Source organism: Mchenga conophoros, linkage group LG22 (assembly GCF_057382185.1).
Source record: "Mchenga conophoros isolate Kocher_MC1m ecotype Shallow Benthic linkage group LG22, M_conophoros_male_GT1.1, whole genome shotgun sequence".
NCBI classification, from domain to species: Eukaryota; Metazoa; Chordata; class Actinopteri; order Cichliformes; family Cichlidae; genus Mchenga; species Mchenga conophoros.
The window spans coordinates 25453868-25472055 of NC_140546.1; the positions used below are offsets into that span (position 1 = coordinate 25453868).

The 18188-nt window shown below is 41.7% G+C and overlaps 1 protein-coding gene across 3 annotated transcripts in view; it reads right to left on the minus strand.

Annotated features, from left to right (window-relative positions):
• csmd2 (CUB and Sushi multiple domains 2) overlaps window positions 1-18188 on the minus strand; it is a 288003-nt gene that overhangs the window by 69297 nt on the left and 200518 nt on the right. For all 3 annotated transcript variants that reach the window (XM_085261294.1, XM_085261295.1, XM_085261293.1), the window contains 11 exons: window positions 18008-18146; window positions 17602-17789; window positions 13780-13974; window positions 12918-13034; window positions 11055-11168; window positions 6213-6308; window positions 4995-5198; window positions 4181-4305; window positions 1793-1889; window positions 1025-1129; window positions 751-869 (listed from right to left, as the gene is read on the minus strand). In XM_085261294.1, the coding sequence (XP_085117420.1) occupies window positions 751-869; window positions 1025-1129; window positions 1793-1889; window positions 4181-4305; window positions 4995-5198; window positions 6213-6308; window positions 11055-11168; window positions 12918-13034; window positions 13780-13974; window positions 17602-17789; window positions 18008-18146 (1499 nt within the window). The remainder of the gene's footprint in view (window positions 1-750; window positions 870-1024; window positions 1130-1792; window positions 1890-4180; window positions 4306-4994; window positions 5199-6212; window positions 6309-11054; window positions 11169-12917; window positions 13035-13779; window positions 13975-17601; window positions 17790-18007; window positions 18147-18188) is intronic.

An 18188-nucleotide genomic window follows, 5' to 3' on the forward strand; every position in this document is an offset into this window, starting at 1 on the left:
AAGTTTCTGACTTTAAGTCTATCTAGTACCATTTTTCTTCATCATCAGCTGATATTAGCTATTGTGGCTACTTATTTGCTAGCATTTATCATGGCCAGTGGATGAAAGCAGAACTAGGAAAATCACTTGAACCATGATATGAGAAGTGATATTGAATAGTTGAATTGACACTGTCCACTATTCTTGGCAATACACGTTTGCCAAAAACACAACAACCAGCTGATCCAATAAGAGTCAGATATAACGTAAATGAGTAAATACACAATTACACATAATACACGTTGGGGAAATCCGTTTTGTCTCTGAAATAAAGAAGAAGAAGAGCTTGGCTTTTTAAATCACTAGTGTCAGTCATCAGTATAGGTCTTAAAATCCTATATTGGTCATGATTTACTTCCAAGTTAGTCATCTGGCTTTTACAGAACATAATACAGAACCCATACATGGCACCTGTTAAAGCCAAAGCCAGGGTACTGCCTACCTTATTGCAAGTTTGCAACAGACTATAGAGAATAAAAGTGATCACTTGCAAGAAAAATTGAAATGAACTAAAATAGCCAGAAGACCAAGTCCATCTATTCAACTTCTGTTTCTCTTTTTCTTGTGCCGTAAAAAAAAAAAAAAAAACTGCAGCATGAGCAAGCAAGTGAACAAAAGCAGAGCTGACAAGACAGACACTATCGAAGGTGAGATTCAGCTTATTTTCGATGGTCATACATGACAGAACTATATGAAAGTTGGAGAGTTTACCTGTAGCGTATATCCTGGTTCACAATGGAATGACACCACGTTATTCATCTGAAGGCGCTCTCCAACCTTGATACCATTCATAGGAACTACAGGCTCTGGACAGTTAGTCAAAGACACGGCTAAGTGGATGATGAATGGAAACAAAAATATGGAGAGGGAGAAACAAAAAGAAATATCAAATTACAACAAGAGAAAATATCAAATAAACCTTAATGTCACTCTAAGAAGAAACAACCACTGTTTGAAGAACATGTTTTTTTCCCACACCACTTACTTTTGTATTCCAGCCTGAATCCAGCTGCAGACACGCTGATATCAGAGAAAAAGTGGAGGTAGAGTTGGTTGGAGGTGCTGTTGAGCAGAGCTGGGACCGTCGTGCCTTTGCGAGAAGATTAACAGTGGAGTTCAGGAATGCTATCTCCTCTATAGCTGCTCACTATAACTAACTATGCGTGAGTTGCAGGCAAACAGCTGAAAAGCGCGTCTGTTAGTGGCACAATGGTACGACCCATTGACTTTTTCACAAGTAGAGAATTTATTCCAATATTTTAGCAAGTGTTCAGATGATAAAAACCAAAAACTGTTCCAAAAGAGAGAAAAAACTGTAACCTGATATTAGCAACTCAAACTAGTGTGCCACTTTTCTGTCATCTCTTTACTTCAGGGCAGATCTAACATTTACTTTTGGTCTTGTTCCAAGTATAAGTTCCCTGTTGTTGCATTCTCGCTCTGACAGGAGTCGCAAAGATACTGTAACCAAACATTTGCCTCAACTCCACAAAGAATAACATAACCTTTGTCCAAAGGCAGCAAGATTTGTACCAGATTAGAACTGAAACTGAGCTACATGTGGCAGCCATCTTTTTTTTTCTAAAGAAATCTATGCTTTGGTTAGTAAACACAATATCTCTTCCAGACTGCAGGCTCTGCTCTGTGAAAAGTAATGAGGCTGTTTTCAAAATATGTTTTATGTCCAAGGTTGCACACATTAGACACGTTGAGGAAAATAAAGGGATATATAGAAATGCATATCCGGCAATACCCGAGAAGCTGCCAAGCATGGTGTCAGTGTTGTCGCCTCCGTCAAACACCTCCAGCGAATCCCAGTTCTGCTCTGTCACAAAGCTGATTACCTGGATCTGAGGCAGGGAACAGACAGGGAGAAAGAGGGGGCGGTAGAGGAACACAATTAGTGAAATGTAGACCAAAAAAAACAGTAAGGAAAGAAAGAGAGAGGGATGAGGGAGCAGATCTGGGAGGATTATGGGCAAGAAAATTAGAACGAAAGAAAGTATGTGAAGCTAGTTACTGTAAGTCAAGGACTAAAAACATGGTATTTGGTTATATCTACTCTTCCTTTAGGGTAAGGCCTGAAAAAACATAACCCTGCAGAGTGATTAATAGTCCAAGTATGAAAAAAAGATATTTCTATGTACAGCTCACTGGGGTTCCAGAGAAAACAACAGTAGTTAAGATTGCTGCGACAGCCTCTCAGAGTATACAGACATTTTTAATTCACTTCAAAATACATAAAGAGGACACGAAATGTCTGAAAAGCCAAAGAATAAGACACGATTAATAAGGCAATGCTTAATTAGACTCGCCTCCTTTTCCGACTGCGTTCAAGTGGTGGGAATTGGATTTTAAATTAAGAAGACTGTGCGACATGTGGCGAATGCTGAATATTCTTCAAAGAGACTAAATCTACAAATGACAGTTGCGACCAGTAGGAAGACCAAAATACCACATGCTATAAGAGTAGCAGTCTAGATACCAAAACTTATTTTGCTGTTAAAACAGAAAAAAAAAAAACAGTAAAACATGCCAAATTCTATGAAACTGACAATGGATTTTGTTTTCCTCAGTCTTTGTTGTCCTTTCTTTTCCCCCCCACTCTCCTTCCCATCCTCCCCTTTTTTGTTCCCTCTCACGTCCATTCCTCTGCTGTCTTCTCTGCTTCTGATGGTTATAGATCGGATATGAGCCAATTAAGGGGGCTGTAGGGGCGCTGGTGCACCGGGCTCCCGGAGAGACGAGGCAGATCACAGATTGATCTTTCATTAGGGGGCCACAGCAAATGTGCCAGCAAGGCACCTCGCTCCTTTAAGTTCTCTTCTAGATCGTGACACTCCAATCTAATGTGTTTCGGGGAGCTGGTGGAGGAGAGCAATGGAAGGCAACAAGAAAAAAGATGTCTGCATAAAAGAGAAGGAACAGGGGGGCAGGATTCTGCTGCAGAGACATAGATACAGGGCCGTAAACTCTCTTAAGTTTGCAGTGACCGTGTAGCAAATGTGCAAATGTGTCTCTCTCTGTAGAAATATTACAAAGAAAAATGATGGCATACTATCATTTGACTGTACCTCCAAAGTGAGAAATGCGTATGTAAGTTTTGTGCTGTTTACCTTTTGGAGGATTACACAGTGTCAGCTCTCTGCTGTTATTTCTGGTCTACTTCCCCTCCAAACAAATGCTGGCGTGAAGTGTGGCATGCTAAGTGTGCCTTTGGGCCATGTTGTGTATTTGACCTGCAAGGACAGTCAGCTGAGGTAGGGGAGCTAATAGCTGAGGGACGCCACTGAGGTTATTAAGCACAGAAGCTGAAGCATAAGCCTAAAAACTTTTCTGCCAGGCAGATCCACAGGGACCTTGCCCAGGTTCCATGAGATTCCATCACGCACACATCGCGGAATAAGAATATGCAAACTGAATTAACTCCCGGGAAAGGAAAAGGAAAGTAATTGAAGAGGTGATTATAGGAAAATTTATTTCAGGTTGTACAATCTGAAGGTTCTGGTATAGTGATCTGCCAAATTAAATTCGGAGCCTTTAAAAAGGCCCAGAGACACTATCACCTCACAGCTCCCCACAACTGAGAGGCCTGTAAAAGCAATACCTTTATATACTGTGTGCAGCACCAGTAATTGGTCTTTGGTAAGCTGAAAGCATCTCGTCACACAGAGGTCTGTTGTCAAAACAACAAGGATCATAAAGGCTAGAAGCTAGAGGTGGACAACCACTGTGAATGGCTTTAAAAAAGTGGTCAGAGACAGTTTTAGAAAGATTACTCTGCATGCTCAAGAACAGGCTGCTGTAGCTCAGACAATGAAAGCTAATGTGTTGGCAGAAAAACAAATGTGGTCTTACACTTATATCCTTTATGTCTATAGGAAACCTATAGAAAACCTTCACCAACCCAGAACCCCAGCATAGATGCCAAACTCTAACTATAACATGCCGTTGTAAAATATTTTCAAATGTGATTTTACTTTCCATAAATATAATCAGAGCGGGGTTTCCTTGGGCAACATGTGGAATTGGAAAGGGATTTAGGGGACTGACTGCTAACGTTGGTGAATCTGCCTCTGGTTTACCAATCCTAGCATCCAGGAGGTGGTCTGATGCCTACCAGAAACTTTATTGTACAAACCTGGATTCCTGATCCTTCGGGAACTGTGATCTTCCACACACAGTTGAGGCTGTTGAGGTAGGGCTCAGGAAATCCAGGAGATAAGATGGTGCCAGTTCGCTGGGTCAGATTACCTCCACATGGAACTGTGAGATAAGAGGATGAGGTTAAGGTCTAAGTTACTTTAACAGTGTGCAAAATGCAAAGAGAAACAGATCATGTAATAAACATGCTCATATCAGAACCAGAATCAAAATGTACACGACGACGACATGCTGTACATGATCCGCCTGGTTTGTGCTTGCACACACAAACTCCTAAGGAGTGTTTACAGTCCTCAGACATTGTCCTCCCAGCTTGTCTTGTTCAAGTCACATCTGGCGACAGCACAGGAGCATCTGCTTCAGCTGTACGCTGTGTATGAGAGTGTGTCTTCGTATAAGCATGTTGGTTTCTGTGTGCGCATCTGTGTGTGTGTGTGTATGTCCATCGGTGTGTATTTGTGACCCTGAGCAGTGCCTGCCACCTGCTCGTTGCATGGCTGAATCTCACTGTATAGCTACAGGCGATGGCTGGCAGCCCACATCTGTGTCAAGATGGAAGCTTGAAGCTCAAAATATCAAGTATGTGAACCAGACAGAAGGAGAGAGTGAGTGAAAAGGCAAATAAACTGAGGTAGAAAGAAAACAAAAAGAAGCAGAACTCAGCTCAGGATTAGAGTCCAGTTAAACAAATGCTTATATTAGGATATCAAACACGTGGAGTTAAAGCTTACAGCCTGACTTTAAAACAAGTGTGTGTATGTTTTTGTGTGTTTTAAGTATCCGTGTCCTACCTATGCAGCTGGGTATCGAGCTGTTCCATTGTGCCAGGGCATTGGGAACGGTTAAACATTCGATAGCGCTCGATCCCTCCAGGATGTAACCAGGGCTGCACTCGAAGCGGACCACGGCGCCGACGGCAAAGTTGTTACCCATTCGTCTGCCATTTCGGGGCTCGGGGACTGAGCTGCACTGGGTGGCGCTGGTCCGCGGCACGGCTGTGAACAGGTAGGATGGTGATGTGATTTGATTTGAGTCATTACGCAGGATACTTTAAATTAAATAATGTGTAAAAGGCTGCTGTGCTTCTACGTAACCTGGAGTTAGAGATACCGACCTACTATGCTTTACATTTGAGTAGGGGCTCAAGCAGTTTTAGTTCCTTGCCTTTTAAACCAGGAGTCTTCTGATTGGCTCCCTCAATAAAAACAGAACATATGACCAACTGTGTGCCTGAGATGAACATATTAGGAATCTCCACCTTTGTTTACATCATCCAGAGCCAAAGGTGGAGAAGTCTGTTGTTTCTAAGCATTTACAACCCATGAAACTTTATCTTTTGACTCACATGGATTACCTGCACATACGGCGTCATGCTAATTATTTAAAACTTATTATTTCACCATGACAGGAAAAAAAAAGAGCATAGCAGCTACTCTTTAAATGTAAACTACCTACACATTTAATATACAATAGAAAAATCTCACTACTTGATTTTGTGATTTCTTTTTAGTGTCTATGTCAGTGTGATCACAATGCCCAGAACAGACAATACAAAATATGATATTCAGCTCTGCTTTTTCCTTGGCGTTGTTTCAGCGTACTTGCCAAAAAGAAAAGAAAAAAAGAAAAAAAAAGTATTATTTATTCATTAAACATTCTTCGGGGCTGCCACTGCCTTTGGATATCTACAGCAAATGTCATTTCTGGTACAGTGCACTGTTTAAGGGAAATAAGAATTCAAAAAAGCCCCTCTTGGGGGGGAAAAGAACAACGGGAGAGTTTAAGCACAACTTTTTCGCACAGCTTCTGCAGATGCATGCGCTCGAGCACATCACGGCTGAGACAGCGGCTGAAGGTGAATCCTTGCAAAATCACTCAGCAAGTCATCTGATATGGACACGGAGGGGGGGTGTTCGAAGAGAGGGAATTAAAAAAAAGGTAACAGAATTTGTTTCGGAGTGTGTGATTGTGCGTGTGTGTGTGTGTGTGTGTGTGTGTTGCACACTCACCCTGATAGACCAGATGGAATCCTCTAGAGCTGGATTGGCCTTTGGAGGTAAAGCGGATCAGGATTTGGTTGGAGGTTGCTAATGGCAACGACTCACCTGCGATAAGATCAAGGTTTTTTAGCAAACAAATTTTTAGCAAAACGCTTTGTTCTGCATCAGTTTACGTTTGTGTTGCTTTCTGGTCACTGAATCACCAGCTCTGTTAATTTCCTCCCTCCTGAATGTGAATCCTGGAGACTATTTTTAGGAACTCGTTCCAGCATGCACATCCAGCATGAAAATTAAAGAAATGCAAGAGCTAGGGAATCTGCAATGACTGAGGGAAAGAGGACATTCTGTAGGTCTCTGGATATGGATATATTTAGAAGTGCTATTCATGTACTGCATTGCAGGAAAGTGCAAAGAGGAAAAAAAAACACGTAGGTATCTCATCCAAGTGAAATCTTGCTGTTTGGTCTAGAGCTGTGCTCGGTGATGTTACGCTTTCACAGAAAAACTCACTGGGGTGAAAATATAACATGCTTATAGAAGGCTTTGCACCATCTGTGGTGCATGCAAATGCATGTTGATTATTCAGATTAGCTTAATACTTTGCAGCCACAGAGTACTCTGTTTATCTTCCATACCTGTAGGAAAGCCAGAAATATCTGTCAGGTACATTGTGACTAAATGGTAATCTTGCTTATTGGCACTGATAGCATTGTGTGAGGGTGCAGCTGAGCCTCTGACTGCAGTCTGCCTATACCAAGTGATGTCCCGAAGCGTAAAACCTGCATTTGATCAGCGTTTGAGCCTCACTCTCTATCATGTTCTTGTTTTTCCCGGTTTGATAATTGTTTGTGTTATTCCAGCTGGGCTAAGGCAACTCACATTCCAATTTTTAGTTCTCAAGAGTTCCTCAGTTCCCCAATAATTTATAAGGTGGGGTGTCAGATGACTTTTAAGCGCTGGAGAAGCAGCTGCAGTGACCAGACCTCCTGTGACTTTTTGTCCCGGGCTGTTTCCGAATTACGGAATCAAATTCAAGGTTGCATTTTTCACCTGCTGCCTAAGGCTCTCCACAATCAAGCTCCTGGAAGTCTTACTGTACAGCTTAAATTGCTTTGGGTAATTGGTGTGAGCAGGCCTTTTGATAGTGCTCTTTGTTCTTTGGGTATAAAATTTGATTTTTAAACTACACGCAAGGACAGTTTACTAAGAATTTAAGGGGTTCGCCACATTACGAGACTCTTTACTCTAATAGCATTAGTCAAATAAAATGTGATTATACTGAGGTCAAAAACATCTAACTGTGAAACAAATCCTGAGAGTACGTTTTTGTTTTGTTTTTTAATTCCTAAAAATTACCCATACGATCCCCTGCAATCCCCATTAGCCCATATTGTAATTACACAAAAGGAGAACCCCCATGATGTATCCAGTGTGGTGTAAAATTTGTTGACTGACACAGAACATGATACAAAGCGTGATCATCTCTGTCTCTGCCTCTCTGTCTTTCTCTCAGTGTGGTGCTGACTGGCGTTCTGCTGTGAATCTCATTACTCTATGTCTGCTTGCTGTCACACTGTAGTGGGAGTCAGACGTGCTTAACCTCAGAGGCAACATCTGTGTGTGGATGTGTGCGTGTCTGTGTTAGTGAGTCTCAGTGAGTCTGCTCTGTGCTCTTAGGCTTTCTGAGAGCTTCTGCACCTTTAAATGCAGTGTCCTGAGATAGCTCCAGCGGCACAGTTTCTTAATGAGTCATCACCGTGAATGTTCAGGTTCCACTGCTGGATCCCAGAGCACGCTGGCTAGTTTATTAGAGGAACCCTTGCTGTGTGCTGTCATGGTGACAGTGTTTCATAATTTGCTGCACAGGGCAAGTATCCGTGCAGTAAGAGCAAACACGTGTCAGCATGTAACTTACTGGCTCTCTGGCCATTGTCCAGCATCCCGACCACTTTGTCCTTAAAATGATCTTCAGCACTGACATGTGAAAGGCTAACGAGGTCAAGTCTGACTTTGGCTGGGATCAGTGCCTGAATTTCAATGCTAGTTGCTTCTGTGCACTGATAAACAGCGTCAGCGAGAAAAATTCTGGTTGTTAAAAATCACAACTAAACAACAGGTTTAGAGTTTAAAAAAAGAGTTAGTCAAGTGCGGATATCAGGTGGTGAATTTTAATTCTTAAGTTACATTTTGTGTTTATTCTGCAGTGAGCTGAAAGGGGACTTTAGCAAACTCTAGTCCTATATGGCCAGGAGAGAGACAACTGCCATTTTCTTCCCTTTTTTCTTTTTTTCAAATCGATTATTAAAAAATTAGCATTTAGATAGGTGTCCTTGATTTCTTGAATCAGTCATTTTGTTCTTCTCTTTTCTAATTCACACCTTTTTTTACTGTTAATTTATTCCACATTTCATTTCTTCTTATTTTATTCTGTTTGTCCCCACTGCCTCTGATAACTCCGAATCACTGGCATTTCTCTGTAGAGAAAGTATTTTACCTCAATAAGCATAAAAGGAATGAAAGCATACAGCTGAATACTTTACTGAGATCATTTAGTAGAGAATCTGTTTTTCAAGGTCTGCATAATTACAGAAAAATGCTCCGTGCTTTGACTTCTGTGATTTAACATGTTTGGCAAATGCCATCCTGCCATTAACCAAAAACCCCAAACTGTACTGTACATACTGATAATGTCTATTATTTTGACATGACAGCATGTGTGACGAAAAACAGATTCAACTGAAAACACAGGAGACAAAAGTTCCACAATCTAAATCAGAGTAGAAACAAGAACTGATCAAATAATGGTATTAATAAAGTCTACCAGCTAAAGTAAGTGTGGACCTGATAAGAACCATGTAAAACAAGGACAGGAAGTGGGTGAAAATAAGGTGAAATACATCAGAAAAAAATAAAAATAAAAAGAATGAAGCTAATACCGTGCGATGTACGCTTGCAGATGTAAATGTTAGTAGATTTGTAAGCTTTGCTGCTTTGGTATGGTGAATGGAGATACATGATTCTGGTTTGTGCCTAATTCAGTGGCAACGTGTGGGCTAAAATCTCTCTTCCCTTGCCAAAGTGTGTCAGCTTTGCTCTGCCATGCCTGGTTAGATAGCTCTGCGAACCTGCTGCCTCGAGTCCGTAGTTAATATAGCATCCTGTTTATTGAGCTGTAAACTGGATTTTCTGAGGCTGCCCTGGACACAAACCAAAGTAATCATTTTGCTTTTGTCAAGCCACAGGGCGAGGGCAGGCTGAGACGGAGGGGTGCCCTAAACTCGGCACCTTTTCACTCACACCCTCTTCAGAGGTCGAACCTCCCCGACTACAGCCATTGCTTTTATAGCCTATCAGTGCAGTTGTAGTATTTATGACATCCATTCATCAAAAATAATATAGCACACATTTAGTTATTTTTTGCCTTTTAACTTTTAACCTTAAAACTGTTGTCCTTTTTTACCATATTCCACTCTCATAACTCTCTTTTAGTGAGTTGTGTGCGTATGTGTGCTCCACTTTCTGTAGACATCTACTCAGCACTGCTACACAAGTGGGCTCTTTATACACTAGTGACACACGAACCACTGTGTTGTATTTGTCTGCAACACGCACTTGATTCAAATATGACAGTATAGGTTAAGTTTAAGTTTGGACGCTGACCTAATGACAGAAAACAAAAACTGGAATTAAGTTACCAAACAAACCGAACATGGATTGTCTGGTTAAAGCAGTACTATCTACGTGCCGTAGCTCATCATCTGTGGCTTAGAAGCACTAGCAGAACTACACTGTGCAAGTCTAGCTTTGCAGACACGGCCAAATAAATGACTGAATTTAAGATTATTTAGCACCACTCATGAATGTAATGGGAAGAGACAGATATCAGCTCAAAAAAAGTGAAGGTAAAGTGCTTGTTTAAATGTATTTGAATCATAACATCATTACGAAACTTGAAGGTTTTCCTGTAATTGCTAATGTCATTAGGTAGGTTGAGCTCCAGGAATACAATTATTACTTTTTTTTGTGAGGTCACTCTCTACCGGCCACCTATTGCAAATATGCAATAGTTTTAAAGGGAAGCATTCACACGTGCTCACAGGCATGTGAGGGCATCGTATTGCAATATATATGGAACGAGTGCAACACCGTTACTTTACATAGCAAGCTGTTAGCGGCTGACGTCATAAACCCTTAAAGATCCTTTAGCTCCCAGCAAGACCCTGTGTTTACAATCTCTGCTTCCATTTCTTTGTATATCATAATATATTATCTTATTTATCTTTCCATGTAACAATTAATATAAAAAAAAGTATCTATCCAGTTGTTCCACTAGTTTAAAAAAGTAGAAGTTATAGCATAAACAGGCACCTTGTGGATCACTGCACTTGTTTGCCTACATAACTACATAATTTGTGTAATACCAATTCAGGTGTACGCTCATGCAAGGCTTGAGCCTGTCTGTAGATATGTTATCCCTGTGACTCCTGTTGTCACTGCTGAATTGTGTTACAGCTCAGTGGAGCCCACCTGCAGCCACCGCGGTTCTGTCTGCGTCAGCACTGTGTCTCTGAGTTTAAACGGATCCTTGTGAGAAGGATAAGTCTAAGACAACAATTTTATTCAGTCCCCTGTCATGTCAAGAATAATGGCTTCAAATAGTCAAACCACTGTTACTGATTTGGAACGAGCTAGTGCTGAAGATGAAACAAAGCTATACAAATGTGCATGAGTCACGTCTTGCCTACCTCTAGTTGCATGCAAATAGCTTCTATTTTTTGCCTCCCTCAAGTTTGATACCTGCTGAAATCGGAATCGCGTATTCAGGCATCTGAAATGTGCGTGTGTGGGTACCTGTGTGTGCTCCAGAGAGCGAGCTAAGAACGCGGGAGTGCTGCGTTGCCCCATCGTAAACCTCCACGATGTCATTCAGGGCCGTCTGGAAGAAGGCGAACTGACTGAAGACCACTAGGAAAAACAGACGCAGTCATGAAATTGACATCAGAGAAGAAATGACTCAAAAACAAAACAAAATAAAAGTACTCATCATCCAAAAGAATATTTTCAACACCGTTTGTAATCAAAAACTCTCCTTTAAAGCAAGCTAGATAATACTGCCAGTTATGACAACGCAGCCAAAAAAACCTGATATTACAATAGAGATCAGCAATCCTGTCTGGCCTTGATTGCCTGTCAGGAGATGAAAGGCTTTGCAATGACAATGTGTAGCTAAATCTCCACTACAGTGCTTTCATCCTTTCAACCAACCCTTTCCACTGCTGTTGCCTGAACATATTCAGCCCCTCCACAATCAATCTGTCTCGTTTACTCGCAGCACATATCGCAGGTGGAGAGTAAAAAAAGAGCAGAGGTGAAAGAGGGGACTACTGCTCCTCCATCAAAGTGTGGTTCCTTATGTTCTGAGATCCACTTATTTGACATGATTCAGCATCTATAATCTCCAGCCTCATCTTCAGCGATTCCCATTATTTGTGCATCCTCTTCATCTGCGTCTCTGATAAGAGAACCCAGTCATTGCGGCAACACCCACCCTGTCCTCTGCATTGAAGAAAATAGCCTATCATTAGCTTTAGTGCATCAGCCTAATGAGAAGTGGCAAGAATGGAGGCGAGAGCATTTGTGGCTCATCACGACAAAGTGAGTTGCCTTGGGCCTCGCTGTCATTTTCCAAGAAAATGCAAATGTGGACTTTAATTATTTCAATTTCCTTTCTCGCTTTGATTCGGCCGAGCGAAATACGCTGCCGACAGGTTCCAAGAAGGATAGGTGCCCGGTCGTTTTGGAGCAGAGCCGGACCTCTGAATGAGCGTCATGACCTCAATATTCAAAAGACTGGGGTGAAGTAGCCAGAAGCCAAACACATGCCCGCCACTGCTTTTTTGGTGTAATTTAACAATGATAGGACGTGAGCTTGCCCCTCGAGAGGCATGGTGCTGATAACTCATTAAGGAGCCAGAGGGAAGAGAAGAGGAAGCAGGAGATAAAAGGAGAGCAAGACAGAGCGCCCGAGATAGAAAGTGAAACGGAGCGGCATCCCGAGCAGGCAAGTGAAACATGTTTAAATCTGAATATACGTGCTTGTACTGTGTTGTGTTCCTCTTCCCACACCCTTTGCTTTCTGAATAAATTCCCGCACTTACAGTATGGCATCACATATTGGAAGAAAACTGTGACCTTTAAGAAGGAAATGCCAAAAAGCTGCAAAATTTCGGAAACACTGGATCTAATTATATTTCGGTGGATGCGTGCCTCTGACTGACGTGTTATATGACTAGTGTATAAGCTGGTGATTAAATTGCTCCACAGTGATGTAAAAAAGTATGTGTAGCATACTAAAAATAAAAAACATTTGGTAAGGACTGAAAGAGGATGGGAGCTTTTACAAGTTTGACACAAACTTTCTCTCTCTGGTGCAGCTTTCGCTAAAAATATTTAGTTATGGGAAAAAAATCTCAAGTTTTTTTCTTTTTATTCTCTTGCCTTCAGCCTTGAAAAATATGTATAACTCAGTGAGGTACTTGAGCATTGTTTGAGCCTGATAAGGAATTATTATTATTATTATTTTTTGGCATTACAGAAAAAAATTCATCTTAATTAAGCACCAATAATTAACCACCTTTATACACCGGCACAAAAACACACAATAAAACATCTGCCAGGAAGAGTGTAAAAGAACGCTCTCACTTCTTGGCTTACCGTAATCTTTGGGCACGACTACAGAGTACAAACAGGTTCGTGCGCTGCTGTAGTTGCCGGGGTAACCAGGAGACAAGACCACTCCCTCTGAACCAGTGTACTGTCCACCACATAGAGCTGCAAAAAGACATAAATGAGAAATAAAAAAGAGACGACCAAAAAAAAAAGGAAAGGACAAGGCAAACATGACAGGAAGGTCTACAGCCAGAAGTGGAAGATTCCATTTCTCTCCCCCCTCCTCCTACCTTTCCATCCCCTCTGTTCCATCACTCCTAAATTACTTTTCTTGTCTGATTGGGCTTTCAGTGGAAGATGTCCCCAGTGATTGTCACAGTGAAATTGCAATGTTTTCCAAGTGTCCGTCTGGGTTAGCCTGGGCGTGCTGAGACCCGGATTGCTTCTACTGGTTAAACCCCCCCAAAAAATGCTCAGCACACGCTTGTACCCTGAACCCTTGTTTCCCCACGTGTGAAAATCTGCATGGTATGAGCTCGTCTTCCACCTGGCATACAACTAAAGCTTCACACTGTGAGGGCCATACGATTCTGTGGTGTCAGGGATCTTTCACGAGCTCTCCCGGGGGGTGAACTAGTGAGCTAGTCGTGTCATGGGAATATCAGAGAGCAGTTCCGCTGTGAGCATGAGGAGAATATATGCAAAATAAGCAGCACTCTTTAAATTAAAGCTGCACTTGCACAACTATTAATGTTAGCAAAACCCACACAGCTTTGCACATACACCTGTAGGACACTGCTCTATGGGAAAAATAGCCTAATTGTATAGACATGTTTACACGTGACAAATCTATAAGCGCTGATGTGGTTTGTGTTCCTAACAACCGTCTCCAGATGTCAGTGTTTACCAATGCAGATGGGTTTGGGTTTGTTCCAGCTCGGCTTGCCATCCACCCCCATGATGCAAGTGAGCGTTGGGTCTCCCTCTAGTGTGTAGCCACTGTCGCAGTGGTAGGTGACGGTGGAGCCCAGCTTGAGATTGGTGCCCACCCGTGTCCCATTGCGCACCAGGCCGGGCTCAAAGCAAGACTCCCTAGGGTTCTCTGCAGAGAGAGGTAACGCAGTGGAAAATCAGTGACAGAAGTGAGCAGGCGTTGTTATTTCATGAAAGGATTTTTTTTTCCCTGCATCCAGCTGTAGCCGTGATACTGGAACAGAAGCTGTTTTCTGCCTAAGGTTACTGATACACTTGGATTTCGAACTTCCCTTCCTCCTTTGTGGCTGCGTTTGCTTTCACCCCCGCCCCACCGTTTCCTGCAACTCTGTGCTTTCCTCTGTCAGTAAATATATCTCACTGACTGACGGCCACTTTTCTCTCTAGCCCTTGACGGTGGCCTCTCATCTGTGGCTGCTGGGGTATGTATGGCTGTGGAGAAAGACAGGCAGCTGATTGAGAGTGGCATGGCTCTGGCCCAAGGTCTGCTGACTGCACATAACCGCCTCTCAACCAACGCTTCGCTGTGCAGTCAACTAGAGAAGACAATGCACATACGCAAGCTTTCTTTGTCAAAGACACACACACACCTACACTCGTACCCTGCCAAACTTCACTTGCACAAAACCTGGAACCGACCACACACATCAATCATCACTTCTGAGATCATAAGAAAGATGTCTTGCTCAATTTACCATCGCATTGTTCTCAGGTGGAAAATGTACACGTGAGTGGAGGCCTGTCAATTTGTCACACTTCACACCTTTACTGCTAAAATAAACACGGGGGGAAAAATGCCCAAAGCAATTTAATTCAATCTTAAAACCCAGTCCACTTTCCCAGCAAACTTTAATATTTGATGACTTACACCCAGCGTAGGAAGGTGAGTCAACTGTTTTCTCATTAGGGAAATTTCAACTGACACTTGAGTGTCTGACAGAATATATGTTCAAGAACCTGAGCTGCGTCAAAGGAGCTAGCTGAGTGCAAACTTTAAACAGGGAACACTGTAACAATGTTCATATAGCAGAAGCATTTCTTAAAAAAGGTTCACTGGGAGGTCAACAAAAAAAGACTAACCCACATTAAAATGAGTCCCAGAGCTGACAAAAATGTAACATTCTTCTTGTATTTTATTGCTTCACTGAAAATAATCAAAGCATGACACCTTTATATTTTAAGAACTTTTGGCCTCCTTATATCATCTTGCACTTAAAGATTTATATTTCGCATTGTACACCAAGTACTTTAAAAAAGTTTCTTCATTTCCATTTAATACTTGTACAGCTGCTGTTATTGTGTATATATATATTTATATTTCTTCATACATTCTTATATATTTCTATATTGTGTATTTTGTTGTATTTTCAACTTTAATTTATATATTTTATCTTATTCTTTCCCAGTTAAATTTACCCTTCATTCTAATTTGTGTTGTACAGTTATTTCATTTTTAACTTTAATTTTTATATTTTATTTTATTTTATTCCTTCCTAGTTAAATTTACCCTTTTTAATTTTCATATTTATTTCCCATCTTATTCATAGCCTTTTCTTTTATCTTTAGGTCACGAGCAGTTGTATAAGCATTTCACTGCATATCGTACTGTGTATGACTGTGTATGTGACAAATAAAATTTGAATTTGAATTTGATTTGATTTGAAGTACATGGTGTATTAGATCAAATTTCTAATTCATTGATGACAAAATTAGACACACAGGAAATAAATGTTGAATTTCTAAGCTGAAAGTTGGGGAACTAATGATATCACAGAGTGCTAGGGCCAGGTATGTCTGCTGACTGCCACTACCTGTTCTAAACAAGGGTTATTTAGCCATGAACCTTGTTTTGATATGTCATGAAAAGAAATATATATATTGGTGGTGAAAACATCTTTCAACGATAAGAAAGATGTCAGCTAGGACACCCTGCCCTCACCCTCGACAAAAATACCCCAAGCTTTTGGGGCTGAAGGGTAAAAATGATGGACATGAAAAGAGACAGCGGAGCTGTGATAGATATAGTAGGCATTAGGAAAGGGCTGGCCCTTGGCACAAGCTGGTCTGTAAATAAAATGAGCTGATTTAACAACCCTTGACCCTGATTTACAGATGTGAGTGAAGATGTGAGAAATGCATCGTCTGTTTTTTCCATTTTATTGTTGTGTTTTTAAAGGAGACATTTAGTGGTAAATTGGAAGAGAGCCCAAGATTTGATGAAGGTGTTGGATTAGAGAAATAATGTGCATGTTCCATACCTGAGCCACATTTAAATGTGGCTCAGGTATGGAAAGTCTTTGAGTCCACATATTTCCCTGGAGAGCCAATGTGAAAAGCGTAAAAGACCTAATCAAAGGATGCCTGAGACAAGAAAACAGAAAGACATAAAGACTGCTCAGTGAAGAGGCTGACAGCACCTCGGGCGCATTTTGTAATATGATTTTCAGGGCCGGGTTGACCAAATGCCGGATCGGGCCAACTCGTCGACGTGCTGTCTTCTCACCAACCAGACCCGAACTCGCAGCCAAACGCGCTTTTGTGCCATGTTGTTTGTCTGAAACCGAGGAGGTAATTTATGTATTATTTGGTTATGGTTCATTAGTGTGGAGAATTGGAAGTGGGGCGAGGGAGTTTTTCGAAGCCACACACTGGGTCCATCTGCTCTACCAGATTGGCCATACAATATCACACACTGCAGTGAATGTTGCTGGGAGTGAGTTAAGGGGTAGACTCTGTAACGCTGTCTTGCCGAAACATTGTTTCTCACTTCATTTAAGGACAGTTTGCCAATGAGTTGGAGGGCTGCGGCGCATAAACAGGTAGAGTTCTCAAATCAGTCGACTGCTTGTACATCAAATCCTATCTGAGCGCGAGCCAAGAAACGGGAAGCTTTGGGGTCAATGTGGAATTGGTTAAGTGTCTGATACCTTAAACAACTCTAATTGAGGTAGGGAGACTTAGGAAGATTTAACACTGCTCTCTCAAGCAAAGCCCCTAACATAGATGCTGTGTCTAATTTAGAGCTTCCTCAGCATCTGTGTATTTGCTAGGAAGTGAGGTAGTCCCCTACAAGGCTGAAACAAAAATGCAGAACAAACAGATGTGCAACACAATCCTTAAACCAAGTGGCCCTCTGTGACCACTCGTGAACAGATACATTTGGGTCCCCTGAACAATGTGCTGCGGTCAACCGTGCTTAGACATGAGACAACAAAATGCTGTTTGCTCCAGTCTATCAGAGGCCCTTAGTGCAGCTGCACTGATCACGAGCCGACAGTTGTTTGTTTTCAGAATTCCTGCTAGGAGGCGCACGTTAATAATGACACCCAATCAGGCCATAGCAGAAACAGGGAGGTTGCGATCAGGATGCTGCAGCGCAGACAACCCATTCTTTCACTGGAGAATGTTTTCACACTGGTAATCGTATCCGCTCTGGACTACACTGAAGGGAAAGTTAAAAAGAAACAATCTGCAAGGTCGATAAGCAGCAGAGGGTAAATGCACTCTCTCTGTGCCAGAGGAAGAATTTTAAAATGTGGGATAAAGCTGCGCAACCTTCTTGAAATCTGCTGTTTTGTTCACAATTATAAGATGCTGGATGTGGAAAAAAAGAAGCCAAAATGAACACTTTAATTCTAATGGAAATGCAAAAAAGACAAAAAAACTCTTTCTCCCAGCGTCACTGTTTTTTATCCAATTAACCAAATACTGCATTGCTTTAAGAAAAGACATGTACCTGTGTACTGCAGCACAAATCCATTGCTGCTGAGAGAGGCGTCGCTGCGGAAAGCCAAGAAGAGCGTGTTGGAGCTGCTCTCAATGCGATCGGGAACATCTGTGCCATAAAAGCTACCCAACAAGGGGCTGAGGGAGTCCGGTCCATCATAGATGTGCAAAAAGTCATAACTTGGCTCCAAGCTGAACCTGGTTAAAGAGAATAACATTAAAAATATAATCACATAACTGCTGCTTAGATAGGCTGCGAGTAAGGTAACATAGCTTTACTAGGATGACTTTGAAAATAAAATGTGAAAAGTGGAAAAGGTTAAAAGATCAACTGAAGCATAAATCCCCCCCTCTGTTGAAAAGTCAAAACATATGCGTTGACATTTTTTCCTTTTTCTTTTCTACTGAATGCTTACTGGTTGAAGGTCAGAGAGATGACATAGTCCTGTGTGACAGTAACTGTCCAGTCACACTCTCGTCCGTGAGGATACGGTTCAGGATAGTCTGGAGACAGAATCAGCCCACTAGGACCTGTCAGGTTCCCGCCACATGGAGCTATGACAAGGAAGAAATCTATTACAGTTCACTGCAGTCGAG